This window comes from Haemorhous mexicanus, chromosome 1, assembly GCF_027477595.1.
Source record: "Haemorhous mexicanus isolate bHaeMex1 chromosome 1, bHaeMex1.pri, whole genome shotgun sequence".
NCBI classification, from domain to species: domain Eukaryota; kingdom Metazoa; phylum Chordata; class Aves; order Passeriformes; family Fringillidae; genus Haemorhous; species Haemorhous mexicanus.
The window spans coordinates 95,406,123-95,425,493 of record NC_082341.1 but is presented as its reverse complement, the minus strand read 5'-3'; the positions used below and the strand labels follow the sequence as shown (position 1 = coordinate 95,425,493).

Below are 19,371 nucleotides of genomic sequence, written 5' to 3'. Positions count from 1 at the left end.
TAAAACAAACACATGCAAACAAAGAAGTGGAAATTATTACATTAATATTCACCACAAAACAGAGTATGTTCCCTATTCCCAAATCATCTCCTTTTTTTTTTTGGAAGGTGGGAGTGAAGGAAGGGACAGAAGCAGAAGGCTGTGTTTTTGTTGTTTTGGGGTTGTTTTTTTTTTCTTTTAATTTCTCTAAAACACTGAGACAGCCTTGGCACTGATGTGCATTTTGAAAAGCTAGAACAAGGCTGTGTAAACTCTCCCACATCCTGCATCACCATGCCAAGCAGAGCTGAGAGGAGGAGAGATGAAAAGTTGCTACAGCCTCTAAGAGGGCTCCTGTCACTGCAGGTAAATTACAAACCAAAGATGTTCTATCAAAGTCTGGTAAGACTATGAAAAACACTAAAAATAATAGCTTCTAGAAAAAAATCTGCAGTCTTAAAATAAATCTTTCACTTCCCTTTACTTCAAGTACTCAAAAAGGAATCTTAGATTTGCTCAAAACTCATTTAAACAGATCAAAAAATATAGAGTATGCATTGAAGAGAAAGCTTGTATCTTATAAGTCTCACTACTTTTCCATATCACTCACAACACAAACACTGGAGCACTCACACTGTCATCCTAAATTCCTTGCTCTGTGTAACAAATATTAGTAATATCAAGCACAAGTTAGTGGATAACAAATTTTGTCAGTCTCTCACTCGTAAGTTAGCAAACAAGAAATTAAATTAGAAAATGTAAACTGTTTTGTTAAAGACCCCATAGATAAACAACAGTCTTTTCATGCAAAAATATTATGTTCAAATTAAAAATTTGGATGCAGAACATGCCAATTTATTTATTTATTTGATCTTTCAGTTGCTGGATGACACCAAATCTATCTTCAGCCACTCTACTTAAAATCTCTCCCTGACAACACCAGTAGTAGCTTTTACTGAGGCTCTGTGCTGTTGTCCAAACACACACATATTTCCCACACATCACTACTCGAGGAAAGTCTGCAGCCATATTGCAGGAATGCACATGCAGAAAAACCTGCAAAGTTACTCCATGCTGAAGCATAAAAGACAATTTAATATGCTGGTACATACCACACAGCTGGTAAACGATGAGTACAACTCTTGCACTGGACTTGTGCCACAGACACCTCTCCCATGAAGAAAAACTGCATAAAAACTGTACTACAGCATACTACGTGCACAGTAGTCAAACTACTCGTGTTCCACACACACATTTTTAGCTGCAGTGTGTCACCAAAACCATTCCTAGCCTAAAGCATGACAGCTAAAAATGTTCAGAAAGGCAAGACTCATTTGTCATACAGTAAGAGTAAGTAACAAACTGCATCCTCACACAGCAGATGAGCACTTCTCTTTTGTTGCAGAAACCTGCACTGGTATTCTAGGTAAGTGGAATTACTTTTACAGCTTATGAACACATCCCCACCCCACCAAAACAACAATCCAAATCCACTGATTCACCCAGCTGGGATTGACACTGAGATGATGACAGAAACATCAGATGGTTGCTGGTTATGTATTTGGTGGAACTTCAGAATATTCATGAAGGAACTATGGCATGCAACCTGAAAGAAGGAATTCTGCAAGCAGCTAAGCACAGCAGAAGCTCCAGGTTGGGAGGTTCTTGGCAAATCAGTGTGTATCTCCAGGGGATGATGGCCAGCCCTACTATACAACTACAAACAACTTTTCATAAGGGGAGAGAAAAAGTTACCCGTAAACAGAAATTTTCCTAAAAAGACCAAATACTTTTGTCATACAGAAGAGGGCCTATGATTCCCCTGTACTTCTCAGTCTACATGTAATAAAGCAGAAGAGTACTAACAGAAACAAATGGATGCACTAAGGAAACACAAATTTGAAAGCAGTATACCCACAATAAAGAATTTTCCCCTTCCATTTATTCAACACTTCTTATTGTTCTGCTCCAAAGTTAATATAATCAACATAAGAAGCAATAATACAACAAGCAGAAACTCAAATATTTATCAAACAAAAGGAAGCATTAAAAGCAAAACATGAATAATAAGCTGAAGTCTATGCCTAAGATGAAAGTTCTTCAATATTTTTTGCCCAAAAACTCCTTAGCAGAGTCAACCCTTGGGAAATAAAAGAGAACATTCCTTCTTTTAGTAATGAAAAATTTGATTGACATATTTTTGCAATGAAGAATGATTTAATTAAACAAGAGCAACAGTAATGTTAAAAGCAGTAACAATTTAACAGTCTTATTTCTTACAGTTTCCCTGTAAGCAGACTCTACAAAGAACACAAAACAGACGGGCAAGAGATGAGGGACTAAAAAAGGAAAAGAAAGAGAGAGGAAAAGAAAGAGAGAAAGAGGAAAAAGTTTTAGGGGATCCCAAGGCAAGAAAGCTTTTTCAGAATGCAGTTCTCCAGCACTTTTAACAAAACTAAATTGTCACTTCCATGACCCAGTATTCTCCTCATGACAAACACAGGCCTGCATCAGAACTGCCATCTAGATGACTCTCATAAACCAGTTCACAAAGCTGACCCATCCAGAAAAGAACAAAAATTGCAAATGAAAAAAGTCACTGCTGGCAAGATATGCTCTGCAAACCAAGGTGTGAGTGCCTTGTCAGCACAAACAGAAAAACAGAACTGTCAGTACAGTGATTTTGAGTAACTTCAGTTTCTGTAAAATCCCATTTAGTGTGCTTCATGATAGTTTGGGAGATAAAACCTGAAAAACACCTTTCTGTCATCCAACTAATGAGAGCATGACAGTCAAAACAGCTAACATAATACTCAGGAAAAAATTCTAGCAAAATCAGAATGAATGGTACCTCTTTGAACAACAACAACAACAACAAAAAAAAAAAAGCAAATTTTCCAGGCTGCCTTATTAAGACCTGTTTTTTTCATTACACAGTATGTTCTCTGTCACATCAATTTCTTGCTGTCACAGAATTTTGAATTATTCTTCTCCCCAGGGAGAAGACAAAGAAACTGTAACATAAACAGAAAGGCAGGTGTCTGTATCCCTATGCAGGGCATAAGTTAGGAAAACAGTAATTTTATTACTGTTAATGAAGAAGTCCTCAGAACATCAGGATGAAGGTACTCCCTTTAAGAAAGACCACATCTTTCTGTAATTTCAAGTGAAAAATATTTCTTATGCTTTTTTCCTAGGAAAACAAAGAAGGGAGAGCAAAAGGGAACCTGAGAGTCCTTGCTTCATTTAAGGATTTTAGTATCTATCATATTTGAAGCCAACAAGACAATAGAATCTTCTCTACAAAGTACTGCAGTAGCATCTGCTTCAGAAATTTCACACTTCTTCTTTGCTGTATACACTAGAAACTCTTGGCAGACCAGGAAGGACCACTTGGACCACATGAACTGGTACCATTATACTCCTCACCCCCAGCACTAAATACCAGTATTCAACGATAAAATATGGAAAAACATGACTGTTCAAAAGAAAATATAAAATCAACACAGCTTATACTCCTTCATGGTCTTTTAATAAACAATTTCAAGCCTAGTTGTCCTGTAATGGATTTAATGCAGTATCAGGAAAACCAAAAAAGCAGTAAGTTCTTAAGCTTGTACGTAAAACTTTTTGCTGTATAAGAATAATTTTCATCATCATCTACAAAAGATCCAAACCAAAGATGGACAAAATTATAATTAATATATCACAAAACAGAACACTAATTTTTACCAGATTGTTGGAAAATTATTTATCTGTTGTTATGAGTTAAAAGAAAACTCCATGGGATTTTTTTTGTGCTGTGAAGGAAAACAACAGAATTCACAAGACAAAAAAATCCTCATCAGGTTAGCTGTTCCAATAGAAGTCAAAAAATATAAAAGATATAAAAGACTCCTTTGAAAAACTGCTCTAGTTATCTCTTCTTGAAAACAGAAAGTAAACTGTCTTAAAGAAGCAAAAAAATAAGAACTGGAACATTAAAAAAATAGCAATGTAAGAACACAACCACTTACATAGCTCATTTATGGGCATCTATTACTTATCCAGATTTCAAAATTCAGCTTAAAAAAAATTCTTATTTCCAAAATTAAAGATTGGACACAAATACAGCAGAACTGTCACCATAATGCTCTGATATCAAATTTCAGGACATACTTCCATAGGGTTCTATGTTTATATTGATGATAGTAATGTAAAATGTAGAAAAAAAGATTAAAGTTAGTTGTCTAAAGCTGCCATTTTTAGATTTAAAAATTAAGTTTTGCAAGTCCACATTCTGTCAAGTCGAATGATCTGTTTGGTTTGGTTTGCAGGAAATGGATGAAACTTTTCAATTTCCAGAGATCTCAGTAATAGCTTCATTTTCTAGTATCACATTTCATCAAAGATCTACCCCAATAAAAGATGGTAAAGTTCAAAATCATTGATGGATATTTAAACACTTTGTCTGAACCCTTTTAAGCCAATTGCCTTATACAAAGTGAATATATCATGTTACTCAAGCTACAAAGTCAAGTAAACTCACTACAGGAAGGACTTTGAGCATGCCATATTTAAAGTGGTGGGTTTTTCTTTCTCACTGCAATGTACACAAAAGTTCCTCCAGTCTGTCTGTACTTGGTCGAGAAATCCAGCTATGTAACATGTAACTGCCGACATATCAAAAGGCCAAAAAAATTAAAATAATTAACAATGAAGAACAGGAAAAAAAAAATCACACCACCATACTAAAAAAAACCCCACAAAACAGTAATAAATCCTTATACTCAGGTCTTTAACAGCCACATAAACTATCCTTTGCTAGACAGCTTTTATACTAGCATCTTCTCGACATTTTTTGAAAACAGATAAACCTGATTGACAATTTGGACACTATTTTGGACAGAATAAAGAGGTTATGGACTATTTTGAAATTTTATCTGAATTCCATCCATTTTCACGCCTTTAGAGCAAATTCAAATGTTTCTTACAGAGTATTCAGTCACCTGAGGGTTGGGAGGAATGTTCATTATTGGACTCATCTTCTGTCATTGAAATTGCCATGGCAATTGTTGAAGCAGCAATGGAAATCATCTGACCGGGAAGCTCTGCCCCTGTAAAATATATACATGCATGTGAGTAACAAAAGCTTAAGCTTTAAAATGTTTTATTTTGTGTTAGATATCCACTGGAGCTGTCAGGCAGCAGAAATTATACGCATAGATGCTGTGAGTGTTTAGTATGTATCATAAGTAGTCAATATGATCAAACAGGAATGAGTGCTATTAATTTTAGCATTACAATACACCTGCAGCCAGAACTCAAAACCAGTTATTTGCTTAGTGCTTTTCTTGATAATGAACTGCTACCAACCAAGACATTCACAGTTGCTGACAGTCTGATTATTAAAAAATTTTTATACCAGTTAATCATCTTTACTAACCAACTAAAACAGCCAGACAGGAAAAAGGTTTCCTCCATCGGGAATTTACGATGCCTTTGCATTTTCAAAACTGACTTGCAACAGGAAAAAAACTATTCTTCTCAAAATCTAAACACAAAACATATTTTTAAGAAACTATTTTAAAAACAAATGACTGGATATTGGAAACTTGCTGGATGGAGTTGTCTTGGTTTCTCTCATAGTCAGCATTATGGGAGCTACTAAACTCACATTGCTCATTTCTTTCAAAATTAGCCTCTGATTTCAAACATCCTGGGCTACCTTCATGCCTGAAATTACATATTGAAATTCACAAAGTCAAGGAATTTGGCTTAATGAATCACTGCTTTACCATGGAAAAGAAACATCAGTCCTTGGCAATCATTTTCTGTAAAGAATCCAAGATTCACTTCAGCATGAGTAAACCACTTTGAAACACACTAAACATCCTATAGCAAATTCCTGCAATCCAAATGCTATTGAATTTATGGGGATACAGTCCAGATTATTTCATGTGACTTAAGTGAATTTTTGCCTCCAACAATAAAAGAAACAGTGACTTTTCCTTACCAGAAGACTCCTTTCCATTCTGCTGTTCATGCAACATGCCTACTGTCATCAGAACAACTATAACCAGAAATACAGGAATTCTCCAGGAGCCTGCCACAGAAGCTGAAAGATACAGTGTTGGGATTTTTTTTTTTTCTTCAAGAAAAATTACACCATTAATAAAACCTACATTTAGCAAAAGGAAGAAAGGCAGCACATCAACCAAAAAACAAAGAAGTGGTAAAACAAAAGGCTTTCTGCATTAAAGAAAAGGAAGAATTGAAAACAAACATGAACAAGTTTCTCAATGAACAAATCAAGTTGTTACTGCTCCTAACTTCAGTGGCATTGTGCTAATATAGAGAACAATTTTGAAAACAACATTCAAAATCATGTGAAAAAACACACAAAATTAATATATTTTTGATAACAGAGAAAAGTCATGTTCCCCCCAAAAAATGTGTATTTATGTTAATCTCCACAGAATGAGATTTTTCTTGGATTTTGCCTATTCAGCCTGTACTACTAGTAAATACAAGACTGCCAAAATCTAAGCAAATGCAAAGTCACTACATACAGCTTAAACCTCAGGGAAGCATCCCCACATGGTCTGAACAACCCTTGAAACCTGCTGCTAAAGTAAAGTAAATCATGAGGTACACTGTGAAACCTTCTATCGTGGTAGCCCTCTATTAACTGCAGGATTGTTCCACCATAAACTCTGATATGAGAACATCTATTATATTAAATGTGCAACATAAATCTAACAGATTATAGTAATCTTATATTTGTACCAACAGATTATATAGATTACTGGCAAATGTATTTTATACTGCTGATATCATCCTGATATGTTTGTTGACTACCGATAGAATTTTTTTTTTTTTTTTGCTTCTTTTACTACTATTAAACACATGTGACAGCTTCAGCCTTGGTTAATGGCAGGCTTTCAATAAAATATCACATTTGAATGTCTAAAGCCAGCCTCATGTGACCCCAGCCTTTCCTCGCTGTCAAGAAATTCACATTGTGAATCAAATAAGGGGAAACCACAGGAAGTACAAAGGCATGAGGAGAGGAAGACATTGCTCAGCATCTTGATGCCTTCCCATTCCCTACCCTAGTGCTCCCTTCTGGACACATGCAGTCAGAATTACTGACCAGACAAAACAGTTTGCATTTCAGCTAAGACTATTTCACAGATTTAGCAGAAGAGCAAGTGAGGAGCTTTGTTTACAGAACCCTCAGTTATCAGAATAGTAACTTCTTGTTACTCACCTAAGTGAAAGAGCAGCATAATCCAGACAGGAACAGAGACTGCTTTTAAGTAACGTTCAGTGCTTATATTCCACTTGAATGAAACCATCAGCAGGTAACCAACTACCAGTGTCCATATCTTTAAGAAAAAGACACACATAGGTATGTATACATTCATCAAAAAGAGCTGTACTGTACTCATGTATGTGTGTACACTCATGCACACACCCATAACTCTCACAGACAGAGAACTGAAGTCAGCTTGTAAGTCTTTAAGAAGCCCACATTTCAATTAATTATGTGAGTTCATCAGCAGCACCTATGTGGCCACGGGGAGACAAAGCTGGCCAGCACAGCATGCTGCACTCATTCCAGCATGGAGCAATTTGCCAGCTCCTGTGTTTCAGTCCAAAGAGACAAAAGGGAGCTTAAGCCAAAGAAGCCATTAGGAAGCACAACAAAAACTGCTGCTCCTCAGTGGTGCCGGTTCCCAAAACAGATGCTTTTATAGGACATGTCATTTTTTCATTTTTTTAACTAAAAAAAAAACAAGGACAGGAAGACATCAGCGACAACTTGGGTTTGCTGCCTCCAACTGCCTTCTACTACTCTACTCATCAGATAAAAAGCAATACAGATTTGGAGTTAAGAATCTTGAGATGATGAATTCAAGCTGAAAAGAAAGAAGGAAGCAGGAAGAGGTAACAGGAGGTGAAAAGCTGCTACTCAAGAGAGGATGTGAAATAAAAGAAGTACAAAAACCTGTAAAAATTAAAACACAGTGACTCATTCTTAAATAACTAAAGATATTTTTGGCTCAAATTCAATAAACGTTCCCTATCCATTACCAACCAGTTAAGTACACCGTCAAATTTACACTTATAAATCCATAAATTCCAAAGAAGTTTGAACACAATTTCTATTAAGAGCATTTGCTGAATCAGACATCACTGTAAGAAGGAAGAATGCACAGGGAGAGACACAGAACAAGTAATTAGGCAGAACACACCAGAAGAGTTTTCACCCCTACACTCTACAACTCCTGCTGAAAATACAAGTGTTTGTGAAAAGCAGGTTTGTGTGACTACTGCCACGTACCTAACTGGTGGAGAGGAAATCTTAGCTGTATTGAATTGAGCAGCCAAGCAGTGAGTGATGGTCCCTGGTAACTTCCGAGGGAACAAAAGCATAGGCAAGGTAATTTTAAATCACTTAAGATATGTGAACAAAGGTATACCCACCCTTTTACACTAATGCTTCCCATCTAAGCAGATCACTCCAACTTTTCACTTATTTCTAGTTTTGCATCAACAGAGTTCCATAATGCTTATGGTCAAGTGCAGACTCAAAATAAATGTCTAAAACTAAAACAACCCATGGACATCAAGATAAAGTCACAAACAAACAGAAATTCTTACCAGAAATGCACAGTAGCCCTCCTTTAATAGGTTGAAACATAAATTCACTCAAAAGGCACTTCACAGTACAGCTCTAATTGCAAGAGAGAACTCATCACAAAGATACTATCCTACTCCCTAACATCAGCTATACAGCATCTCTGTACGATCAATGTTCCAGTTCCAAGCAGATTTTCTCATTAGCTTTTAAATTTAATGATAAATTGCAAATAGGAGACTCAGTGCGTTCAGTAATTTAAACTTTCTGTTTAAAAACAAGTAGGAGGCTAACAGGGTATGAGCCTATGTTTAACAGCCAACAAAGCAAAACACACCACACTGGTTTTATCCATGCATGTAGCTGAACATTATAGGGCTTAGGTATTTAATAATTTTTTTGTGTTTGAAGTTAAAATAATTAACCAGCTATCATTTCTAAAAGCTTAGCATATGATCCAAGTCAAAGTCTTTATTTCTACTGAATGGAGAGAAATTGCTTACTTTTAAATGAAGCAGTCACCCTTTTTCAGAGATCAAACAATAACCTTCCTCAAGCTCTGTAAAAAGAACTGTGTAGTCAACTGACTGGGGCAAGAAGTTTAATTTCAGTGACACTACAGAATAATCAGCTCTTTATTGGTTAATGTTATGGCCAAGCACATCCCTAGACTGCAAGAACCAGTGCACAGGAACTAGGGTAGCCTACTTCCAACAGTTCATAGCTGAAAGCAACTGACAAGGCAAATTAACTTAAATTGACATGGACTAGGATTTCATCCCATACTGACTTGGCAACAGCATACTTTTTTTTTCCCCTTAACCCTTTAAAAGCGTGTTACATAATCCTTCCCATTGTTTTTCTGGATGGTCTCCAAAAGTTTTGGCTTGAAAAGCATGGAGAATATTAATAGCCTCTCTGCTATTATATGTCATTCTCAAGAACTGACATAATTGAAACAAAGAATGAAAGACAGCCTACTTTGACTAAAATTAAGCTACTGCAATTATTGCACTGAAACTGTAATTGATAAAGTTCCATGCTAAGACAAAAAGCCTATATATTTAATTTATAAGGGTGTATAGCTAACCAGGTAACTAATACATACACTCCAGATTTTGCAGAATGTGTATGCTATCATTAACTATTTATCAAGCTGAAATCAGTTGCAGATGCCTAACTTTCACCACGTACTCAGATTTTAAATCACTCCTCAATCATAATAATTATTTACAGGCATGCACAACTTCCATATATTGCAACTTTGGGACAGTTTAATCCTGCAAGCTGCCCTTCTTCCTTCCCTTGCTTATCTTAACAGACAGCCAAGACCTCATTTTTCACATCTCCTCTGCATTTTGTAGCATCTCTCTCAAACTGAACTAAGTATTGCTTTGCCTTTAGACATGTAAAACTGCCCACTTTTCTCAATAAGTGCTAAGACTGCAGAGTAACTTGGATTTTAGTATCCACTTCTGCTTTAAAGTGGTAAATTTAAGAGGCAGATTTAGAGACATCTAAGCCAACTATGAAGGGCTTTAGTGCTCTTTAAATTGCCAACTAGAGACAAAATTACAGCATAGAAAGATGCAACTTTTATGTTAAATTCAAACATCTGCTTCAGTGATTTTTCTTTGAAATTTCAGTGCTGGAAAGTCAAGGATTTATCAGCATAAACTATCACCAACATTACTGAAAGTTTGTTTCTCCTTGCTGTTGAAGAAATTGCAGTTGAAGGATTTGAAAATGGGAGCCACAGTTTTGGCTTTGACCTCATTTTTCAAGAGCCAGCTCTAACTACTCAACTTTTGACAACATTTATCCTGATTTATGTTGGAGAGTAAAATTCTTATTTACACAGTTCCCTCCCCTTTTTCCTATCAACAAGTTAACCTCTACTGGGAAGATTTTGCAGATGAGCGCATTCAATAACTCACTGCTACTGGAAGTGGCAATGCATTATCTCCTACTGCAGCTGGGCAGTCCTACCTCTTCTACACAACAGCTTCAACATTCATCCAGCCAGCTCAAGGTCCCTAACCTCACAAAAAACTACCTGTTATGCAGTTATATCAAAATAAGCTCACAGGAGCATGGCAGGCACCAACAACAGAGCAACAGAAGCATATGCAGAAGTGCAATAATCAAGAAGCGCTTCCCACTGCAAAGCTGTTGGAATGATTTAGTCTTCCTTGGAATGCTGCCCCAACCCCTCAACATCCAGCAGCAAATGCATTTCCCACCTGCTTCATGTGCCCTCTCAGGCACATGTGATTGTGACTGCCTGGTCAGAGAGAGAAAGCCAGACAAACTTTCCCAGGAATTGTTCAGGGAAAAGCTGTGACAAGCTCAGAAAAAAGAATTAAAACAATTCTTATCTTAAGGCTCTGCAGCCTTAAAGGTCTTTTGAACAGTTGTTTCACACTAGATGTTTATCAAAGGGTGGTTTCTTAATTAGCCAATGGTGACAGTGTTTTGACTACATGACCAATCAGGTTCACCTGTATCAGAACCATGTATAAAAAGAATGGGCTTTCTAATAAAATTATTATTCGCCTTCTGGTGACCTAGAGTCTATAAATTGACATGGACTTAAACTGGACCTAAATTAATAAAATTATTATTAGCCTTCAGGAGATCTAGAGTCTACGTGCCACTCATTCATCCGTTCCTGACCCAACAGTGACAGGCACATGGTATGATTCTTGGGGTGGTCCTGTGCAGGGCCAGGAGTGGGACTTCAGTGATCCTTCTGGGTCCCTTCCAACTCAGGACATTCCGTGATTCTATGAACCACCCCACAAGTAAACACAACAGGGAAGACTGAGAAGATTAACCAACAGTTAATTCTTCTGATATATGCCCTGCCAAAATTTTTCAGTTTTTAACAAGTCAGCACCTAAAAAACTGAGAGTCTGAACTCCTTCCTTCTCTTTTTGTAGCTCTACTCTCTCCCCTGGCCATTTTGAAATGATGTTTTTTCCCTGGCTGCTCTTTCCTACTTGGAAATCATACAGCAAGGTTTTTAAGATTTTGGTTTAAGTTTTGGTTTGTTTGGGGGATTTTAACTGAGCTTTAAATTTAAAACTGTTAGATGGATCTACAAATCTAATTCAAATTCTTTCTATTTTCCAGTCTCAGTTTTTTGGGAAAAAAAAAAAAAAACCAAAAAAAACAGGCCAAACTACCTAATCAGTTCCCTTTAATATTTTAAAACAAAATTTTCATTTGGAAATAGAGATTTTAATTAGTTTTTCTCAAAATGAAAAAATAATTTAAAACATTGACCAAGCATTAACAGCACTTTTGCAAACTTTTAAAACAGCACTGCAGGGCAAAGATGGCTTAAACAAGTGATCCGATGATACCAGTTCACTATTTCTACATCTCCCTCCTCAGTGGTGCTGCAGGCTGACAAAGGAAAATAAATCTACCACAAAAGCTGAGCAAAAGTGTGCTGGATTTGAAAAAGGAAGTGACACAAGGCATTAAATGCACTGCTACAAGCCAAACTGTGTTTGCCTTTGAAAAAAAAAAATCTGTGTTTTCTTTATCTGCCTGTTCATTTGAAAATGGTTTTCTAAACACCATAAAAGATAATGAGGCAGGTGACAAATGATGAAAATGTCCCTTTGACCCCAGTTTCGAGAACCAAAATGAATTTAAAGTAGTTTTAGCATATTTTCATTACTACACAAGAGGAAACATCCTATAATGTGCAGAATAAGTGTGTAAAGCCTGTTCTTTAGCATGGAGACAGCCTTTATCAAACATGTAAGAAAATACCCAAACTGCAACTAATCACACATGCAAGACTATTTTTCACCTGAGAGCAAAGACAAGCACCTCCTCCCTTCACTGGGGAAGCCTTCATTTACCTACAGCAGGTTCTAAGTGGACACAAGTAAATTATTCCTTGTCCAAAGGACTGGAACTGTGTGCCCATTCTGTTCCTTCTAGAACCCCCAAACGTGACATATATCCATGCTGGTATTTCTGGCATTAAAAAAACAGACTACTAAACCACATGAAACAGAAACATGGTTTTTAGTGAGATCACCCCTTTCTGAAGGGATGAAAGTATGAACTTATAACTAGAACCCTGGGGCAGAGGGAAACTGACCATTAAAATTAACACTGACACACATGAGCTGAAAATTATTTTCTATGTGTCCTGCAACATTTCCTACACTGAATTTAAGAAAAAAACAAAAAATCTAAGATATCCAGAAGACTGAAGAAATGGATGTTGGGAATACTCCTCCTTTAGGTCACTTTTCCTGTCTTAATACAAAAGCTACTTATAAGAAACTGGTAATAAAAATGTTTTTCAGAAATCAAATGGAATAAGATTCTCTTGCAAAAAGAGATTTCCCAGAGCACAAAAAATTCTTTCCCTGCAGACAGAGCACCACTCCTCTGACAAACTTCATGGTAACACTTTTGCAAGAGATGGCTCCTCAACACACACAATTTCATCACTTTCTTCTTTTATTACATAGAGCACAGTTAAAATTTTGCTGGACAGTTCCATAATGATCATTCCTTTCAGAGGTACTGGAAAAAAAACCATCATTGTGTTCAACCAGTACATATAAATACCAGTAAATAGCTAATAGTATGTAGCATATATCAGTAGGCTTTAGGCTACTGCCAGCTTTGAGGCTGTAGCTCCTGGCATGTAAATTGGAACAAGCTCCTTGGCTTCTCAGAAAGGTATCTCACAGCAGGCTCTTTCAAAAGTGAGGGTGGCTGTGGAAGGCAAAAACAACAGTAGAAAACACTATGAACATCCCAGACTTTCCCTGCCTCTCCCCATCTTGTTTTTAAACAAGCCACATGTGGTCTCTACACAGTTTATCTCTACCACACAAAGTTGTGAAAACATACCAAAATCTGTGGTTTTGGTAAGATGTGTTTACAGTCAGTACTAGGCTGTATCATTTACAAGCCAGGATACCATAATAATAAAGGATAATAAACAGCAGAAAGCATACTTAAGATCTTGTTCAGGTGTTTGTTTTGGTTTTGGGTTTTTTTTAAGGTGGACAAATTTTAGAAACTTGCAAGACTGCTCTAAGAAGAGAGAGAAGGAAAAAAAAGCCCACCTACACTAAATCCTCAAAGAAATAGAAATTGTACACACATTAAAAATCAGAAGCGTGCCCTCTTCTTTAACAGAAGAGAAACTGCCCCATCAGGTGAACTCGACAAAACACAGATGCTTTTTTGCCCCCACAGGAGATATTCAATAGGACTGTGGAAGCCAAAAGCCTCAGAGCATGAAGAATGCTTGGAGAATTTCAGTCTGCAAGGGCTGCTGGGGGAGTGACATTTAGTGCAACACAAATGGAGGCTTCCCTGGTGGATGTCTTGCACAGAATCCCTGATAGGGCGCAGACAGTACCCCAGCCAAAACAGGCAGCATGTACTCTGACAATACTCCAATACAGCAGTCACAGCAATGGTGGGCAATGGCATTTCCAGATTTGCCCAGCACCCTGACGAGCATAAGACCGATTAAGTTCTCTAACCGCATGGAAACCCCCAGAACAACATGAGTTGTACCTCATACAGGCAGAGATATAAAAATACACTGACACACAGATGTGACTACACTGTTGTGAGCCTGCAATAACCTGTGACAAACCAAGAAAGACTGGCCAGAGAGAAAAATTTTGACAGCCCTATAATCAAGTTCACTACAGAGAATTCTGCTCATTATGATTACATCAAATTTAATTTACGAAGATGAACCTCAGAGCCAACATAGAGCAGCTGTATAATTCTTTACATCTGCTGGGATCTACAAACTATCTGTTTCCCAGATAAAGATGAGCATGTAAATTCTTCTTCTAAAAAAAAGAAGAAAATATAATGAATAGCTGGAATTGGATATATATTAACTTAAGTGTAAAACATCAGCCTAAAGTAGTTTGAACTCTTGCCACAAAGCAAAAAGAATTTGGTTTTTAGATACAGTGCTGGACATAGGCATAGCTCCTGCAAAACTAGTGAAATTGTTGCAGCCCAAAAGAGTGTAGGACTATATTCAGTCCACTATGGGACAAACTCCCACCCTTTCCAAGGAAAAAAACTATAGAGAAAAACATTCCCCCTCCCTATTATATGAAACTGCTGTTTGTGCAGGGCACTCTGCAGAATTCTGCAAATAACCAAGAGAAGGTTGGAGTCAGAACAAGGAACTCATCTGGAATTTTTAACCAGTCTCTAATTTAAGGCCCAGCAGCCAACTGCATTTTTTGAGCAAGCTTCTTCAAAGATTATAAAGCCTGAAGGGAAAGAAAAGGAGGCCGTGGGAGCACGATGCTTGCAGACTAGCCTAAGATCTTGAACTTGTTCTCCAAATGCAGTGTTTTGCAATCAGCTATCAAACAATACAGTCATGGAGGTACCCAAATTCCTGAGCTGCAGGTGTGACTTAAGAGCCATCGATGGGGACACAGGCACTTCTGAATCTTGACTCATCAACACCATGAATGGCTTTGCCAGATGTGAGGACAGCAGGACAGGAAAGCTCTTTAACATACTGGTGCCAAGATACACCTTACCATGTCATTGTCACATGAAATTTCTGCATTTGAAGAACTTTCTTTTCTTCTAGAACTTAAGAGAAGAATTTCTGTCTCAGTATCATGGCCGAATAGACACCACAAAAATACCTTTAGTTAGAGAATAACAAATCAGTATTCCAAATCCTCATAATTCTAATGAGAGGCATCCACTCAGTTCTCTAGCACAAGAGAGGGAATCAATCAGAAAGGATGAAGACAATCATGCATACAGAAGGAACCATGGAGGATTCAGAGCCCGAAGAATAACAGTACAATGGAGAAACCAACTTGTAATACCCCAAATTCCTGCGCAGCTAACAAGCAGAACATATGCATGCAAATAGAGTCCTGCAATATAACACGGCATTTAAAGGGCTTTTAAAGTGCTTAACTGAAGTTAAAACTGACACTATTAACTGATCCAGCTCAGGGCTCCTCAGTCTCAAGGATAAAATTAAATTATCCTGCTAGAGCTCTGAGATAATACACATCAAGCACTGCAAAATTAAAAAAAACTGGAGTAAGAAAACACTGCAAAGTGTACAGATTATGCCAGACTGAGTTGCAGTTATTTACAAAGGAAAGCCCACAATTTTTTTCTCCTATAAGGCCCCAGAAAGAGACACAGACAGCTTGCTTAGAAAGCAACCGGTTTGCTTAAGGAACTCTGTGATCAGGTACCGTGACACAAACCCAAAATCTTCCCAAATAACTCAGGTCTGAAGAGTTCTGGGAGCTTACTATGTTTTGTGCAGTTAATATCCTGCCACAGTTCAATGAACACAAGTGTTAAATAAGAAACACCAGTGCCAACCAGAAGGATCACAGACTGCTAAACAAGGTTTCACTGAGCAGGCACAGACATCCAGCAGTGCCTTACAGCCATAGTTACAAACATCAGTAAGTGCAGCTTCCTTCAGTACCCTTATATTTACACAGCATTAAGTATGGGTTAATTAAAAAACTTTTAACAAAAGCCTGGACTTAGCCAGATCAGTTAGTGCACCAATATTACAGATTTGTTAAAAATAAAAAAAGAGGTCAGTGCTAAGTTCTTAAAAAAATCTTAAGCTTACCAAGCAAATTGTGTGGCAACAAGTCAAAGCTTCCCACCAGTACCAGGCCATGCTTTAGTTCTGTTACTACTCAGCTGAAAGTAAACATGGTAGTATCTTGCCTCTTTATAAAGAGAGAATGTATCTCTGTCTACTCAGTCCTAATTATACTCTGAGGATGAAACAGACTAGAAACACATGTTCTCTAACATCTTCCAGGACTAAATAAAGTAAAAAATAATTTCTCCTCCAGTGTTTACTTTCAAGAGGCTAAACACATTCTCCAGTCCATTGTATTCACACTAGAGGCAGTCTGTCAAAATATTCTCTGCCAGTCCATTCAGGAGCACTGCTACCTAGGGGAAGGGCATACTTTTTTTGTTTAAAAGACAGAGCTGCTTTTGAAAAGTCTCTGACATTAAGAAATCTGAGCATGCCAGTTGCACATCAGTATTTAACAAAAGTACAACTTACTGATCTATCTTTCACATATCCATTTGTTTCTGATATGTAGCACTTTTTGTATTTTCAGTTATAAGTAACAAAGTGTAAGAGTTCTGCCAGAAGTTCCAGCTATGCTACCTACTGAACAGAACACAGGGAATAGTCTCCCAGGATGTGTTACCATCAGTAACATTTCTAATTTTTAAAGTTCAAATTGCCTTTGCACTGCTCGATACGGTAAGAAGAAAAAGAAAACCCTACACAGTACACCGAGAAATAAGCCTTAAGACACCTTCCCCCATCCCGGGTCACTTGTGGAGCTGCGCTGCTATTTCGCAACACTTTAACACACACCTCAGAACTCAACAAGCCTCGATGTTTACCCAAGAACTCGCCTGAATCACCTCTGACTTAGCAGCATCTCCAGAAGCGAGGCGTGCCTAGAGCGCGGCCGCGGAACCCCGACACTCCCTCCCTCCCTCCTGCACTCACCCACTGGCTGCTGAAGTAGTCGAGCCCCTGGCAGATGATGCGGGCGGCCTGTGCCAGCAGCACCTGCACGCCCAGGGAGCTGCCCAGGCAGTAGAGCCCGTAGAGCAGCGGGCCCCCGGCGCCCAGCAGCAGCAGGAGCCGCCGCCGCCGCAGCACCTGCTCGCCCAGCGCCTCCACGCCGTAGTCGGCGAAGCAGATGGGCAGGAGAAGGGCGGCCAGCAGCACCGGGGTGCGGGAGCGGTGCAGGCGGCCCAGCCAGCGCCGCCCCAGCGCCGTCAGCGAGGTCTTGAAGGGGTGCAGGAAGGTACCGCAGAGCACGGCCCAGAGCAGCGGCCGCAGGAACGCCTCCAGGATGAAGTACACGAGGACGGCGGCGCCGCAACACAGCCCCGCAAAGAGCAGCGCCCCGGTGTTGTAGAAGGCCTGCTTGATCGGCTTCTCCAGCCGCGGCAGCGACATTCCCGCCGCCCCGCCCTGGCCGCCCAGCGGCAGCCGCGGCATGGCCGCGCCCGCGGCGGGGGAGCCGCCCGCCCGCCGCTCCTGCACCGGCGAGCCCGGAGCGGCCGCGGCGGGACCCGCGTCCGGAGCCGCGGCGGGACCGGCGTCGGGAGCCGCGGGCTCTGCGCTGTCAGCCATGGCGGGCACGGGCACGGCCGCCGCTGGCGGGAGCGGAGCGGGGCCGGGACTGCCCGGGCGGTCGTGCCCGAGGGCGCGCAGGGGCCCTGGGCTGTAGTGCCGCCGCCGAGCGGCTCCGGGCGTGCGCCCAGCCCGGCGGGAAAGGGGCGGTGCCGGCCGGGAAGCGAGCTGGGAAATGTAGTTCTGCCGCGGAGAGCGGCGGCCGCGCTCCCTCTGCCCGGCAGGAGCTGCAGGGCTGTGCCCGGGCCATGAGCCTCCCCCGTCCCCGCCGAGAGCGGGGCCAGCGCCTTCGTGGCGTCCGCTAAAGAAGGCGGCCAAAGGCTGGAGCACGGAAGAGCCCAGCGGCTCGCGGCGCAAACTCATCCCCATCCCAGAAGCGCAGCACTGTCCTGCTTCGCTGAACGCTCTGCTCTCCCTACTGCTGCTCTAGTCTCCGGGAGCGGAACAAACTCGGAGATCTGGAGTGGCATTGCATGGTGGAGAGCAAGACTGGTTAGGCCAGCTGGAGGATTTTGTCTCGTCTAAACATGCTCTGGCAACAAATCGTTTAACAAGGAAGCATCTGCTCTTTTACTGGCAGTCAGGCCCACTGAAGAAGTAGGTGTGCTGTGTGGTTTTTTAGACCTGACATTTATGACACTGTACCATCAAATGATATTTGCAAATAATCTAGAGAGGGGCTAACTTCCTGCAGCTGGCATACACCAAACACCTGAGTGCAGGCATGACAGTACCTGCTAACATTTTGCAGTTGCTCTAAATGTGTCTGTAATAAATACACATGGCCTGAGCAAGTTTTGCAAGGGCCGAAATCCATGACATTTGAATTAGCTCAGTGCTGGCACTGTACTACTCAGTTTTCCTTCCATGGCTTAAGACAACCTTTCAGAAGGTACTAAAGCTATTGGTAATGCTGCCATAAAACCCTCAGAGCAATCTTCCCCTTTCTTTTCAAGGAGATAGAACTTATCCTCTAAACCATAATAAAGAAATCACATACCACTGAACATATAAAAAGTACACAGATATATAAAAAAAAGAGAAAAATAATAAAATTCCTGTATTTTTTAGAATTTACTTGCAAGTTTAACCTTAAGTAACTTCATGTTAGACTGGAGTCCATGAGGACCTTAGTGGAGCATTTCTTGTATGACAGAGATGTTAAAAAGCTGAAATTATCCTGAGCGCAATTGTCTTTAACTTGTAAAGTGGGAATTCTACACCTATTCATACCTAGCTTTTAAATGCAGAGCAATACCAAGACAATGGCTAGATGTGACCTATCCCTATCATATTACCAAGGGTGAAAGGTAGAGGTTTTTCCACACCCTTCCTGTAACTATGTTGCATCCTGAAGCTGAGCATGAGGCTGGGCCCAAGCCAGTTTTTGAGGGTTGGCACTGCAGTCCTGACTTGTCCCTGCAAAGCCTTTCCTGCCAGTTACACAAAAGTTCACACTTGTAAAGGTTCCTCTGAGCTCCTGCAGCTCCCTGTTTTTCCTTTGCTGAATAGATCACGTGTAGGTTCAACAAAGTACTTTAATTTTACGCCACAAAAGCACTTA

The 19,371-nt window shown here is 39.8% G+C and overlaps 1 protein-coding gene across 3 annotated transcripts in view; it reads right to left on the bottom strand.

Annotated features, from left to right (window-relative positions):
• TMEM245 (transmembrane protein 245) overlaps window positions 1-18,191 on the bottom strand; it is a 78,103-nt gene extending 59,912 nt beyond the window's left edge. For all 3 annotated transcript variants that reach the window (XM_059856740.1, XM_059856751.1, XM_059856762.1), the window contains exons 1-4: window positions 17,172-18,191; window positions 7,232-7,349; window positions 5,975-6,076; window positions 4,968-5,075 (exon numbers count right to left, since the gene is read on the bottom strand). In XM_059856740.1, the coding sequence (XP_059712723.1) occupies window positions 4,968-5,075; window positions 5,975-6,076; window positions 7,232-7,349; window positions 17,172-18,176 (1,333 nt within the window). In that variant the 5' untranslated portion in view covers window positions 18,177-18,191. The remainder of the gene's footprint in view (window positions 1-4,967; window positions 5,076-5,974; window positions 6,077-7,231; window positions 7,350-17,171) is intronic.
• Window positions 18,192-19,371: the final 1,180 nt, after the last annotated feature.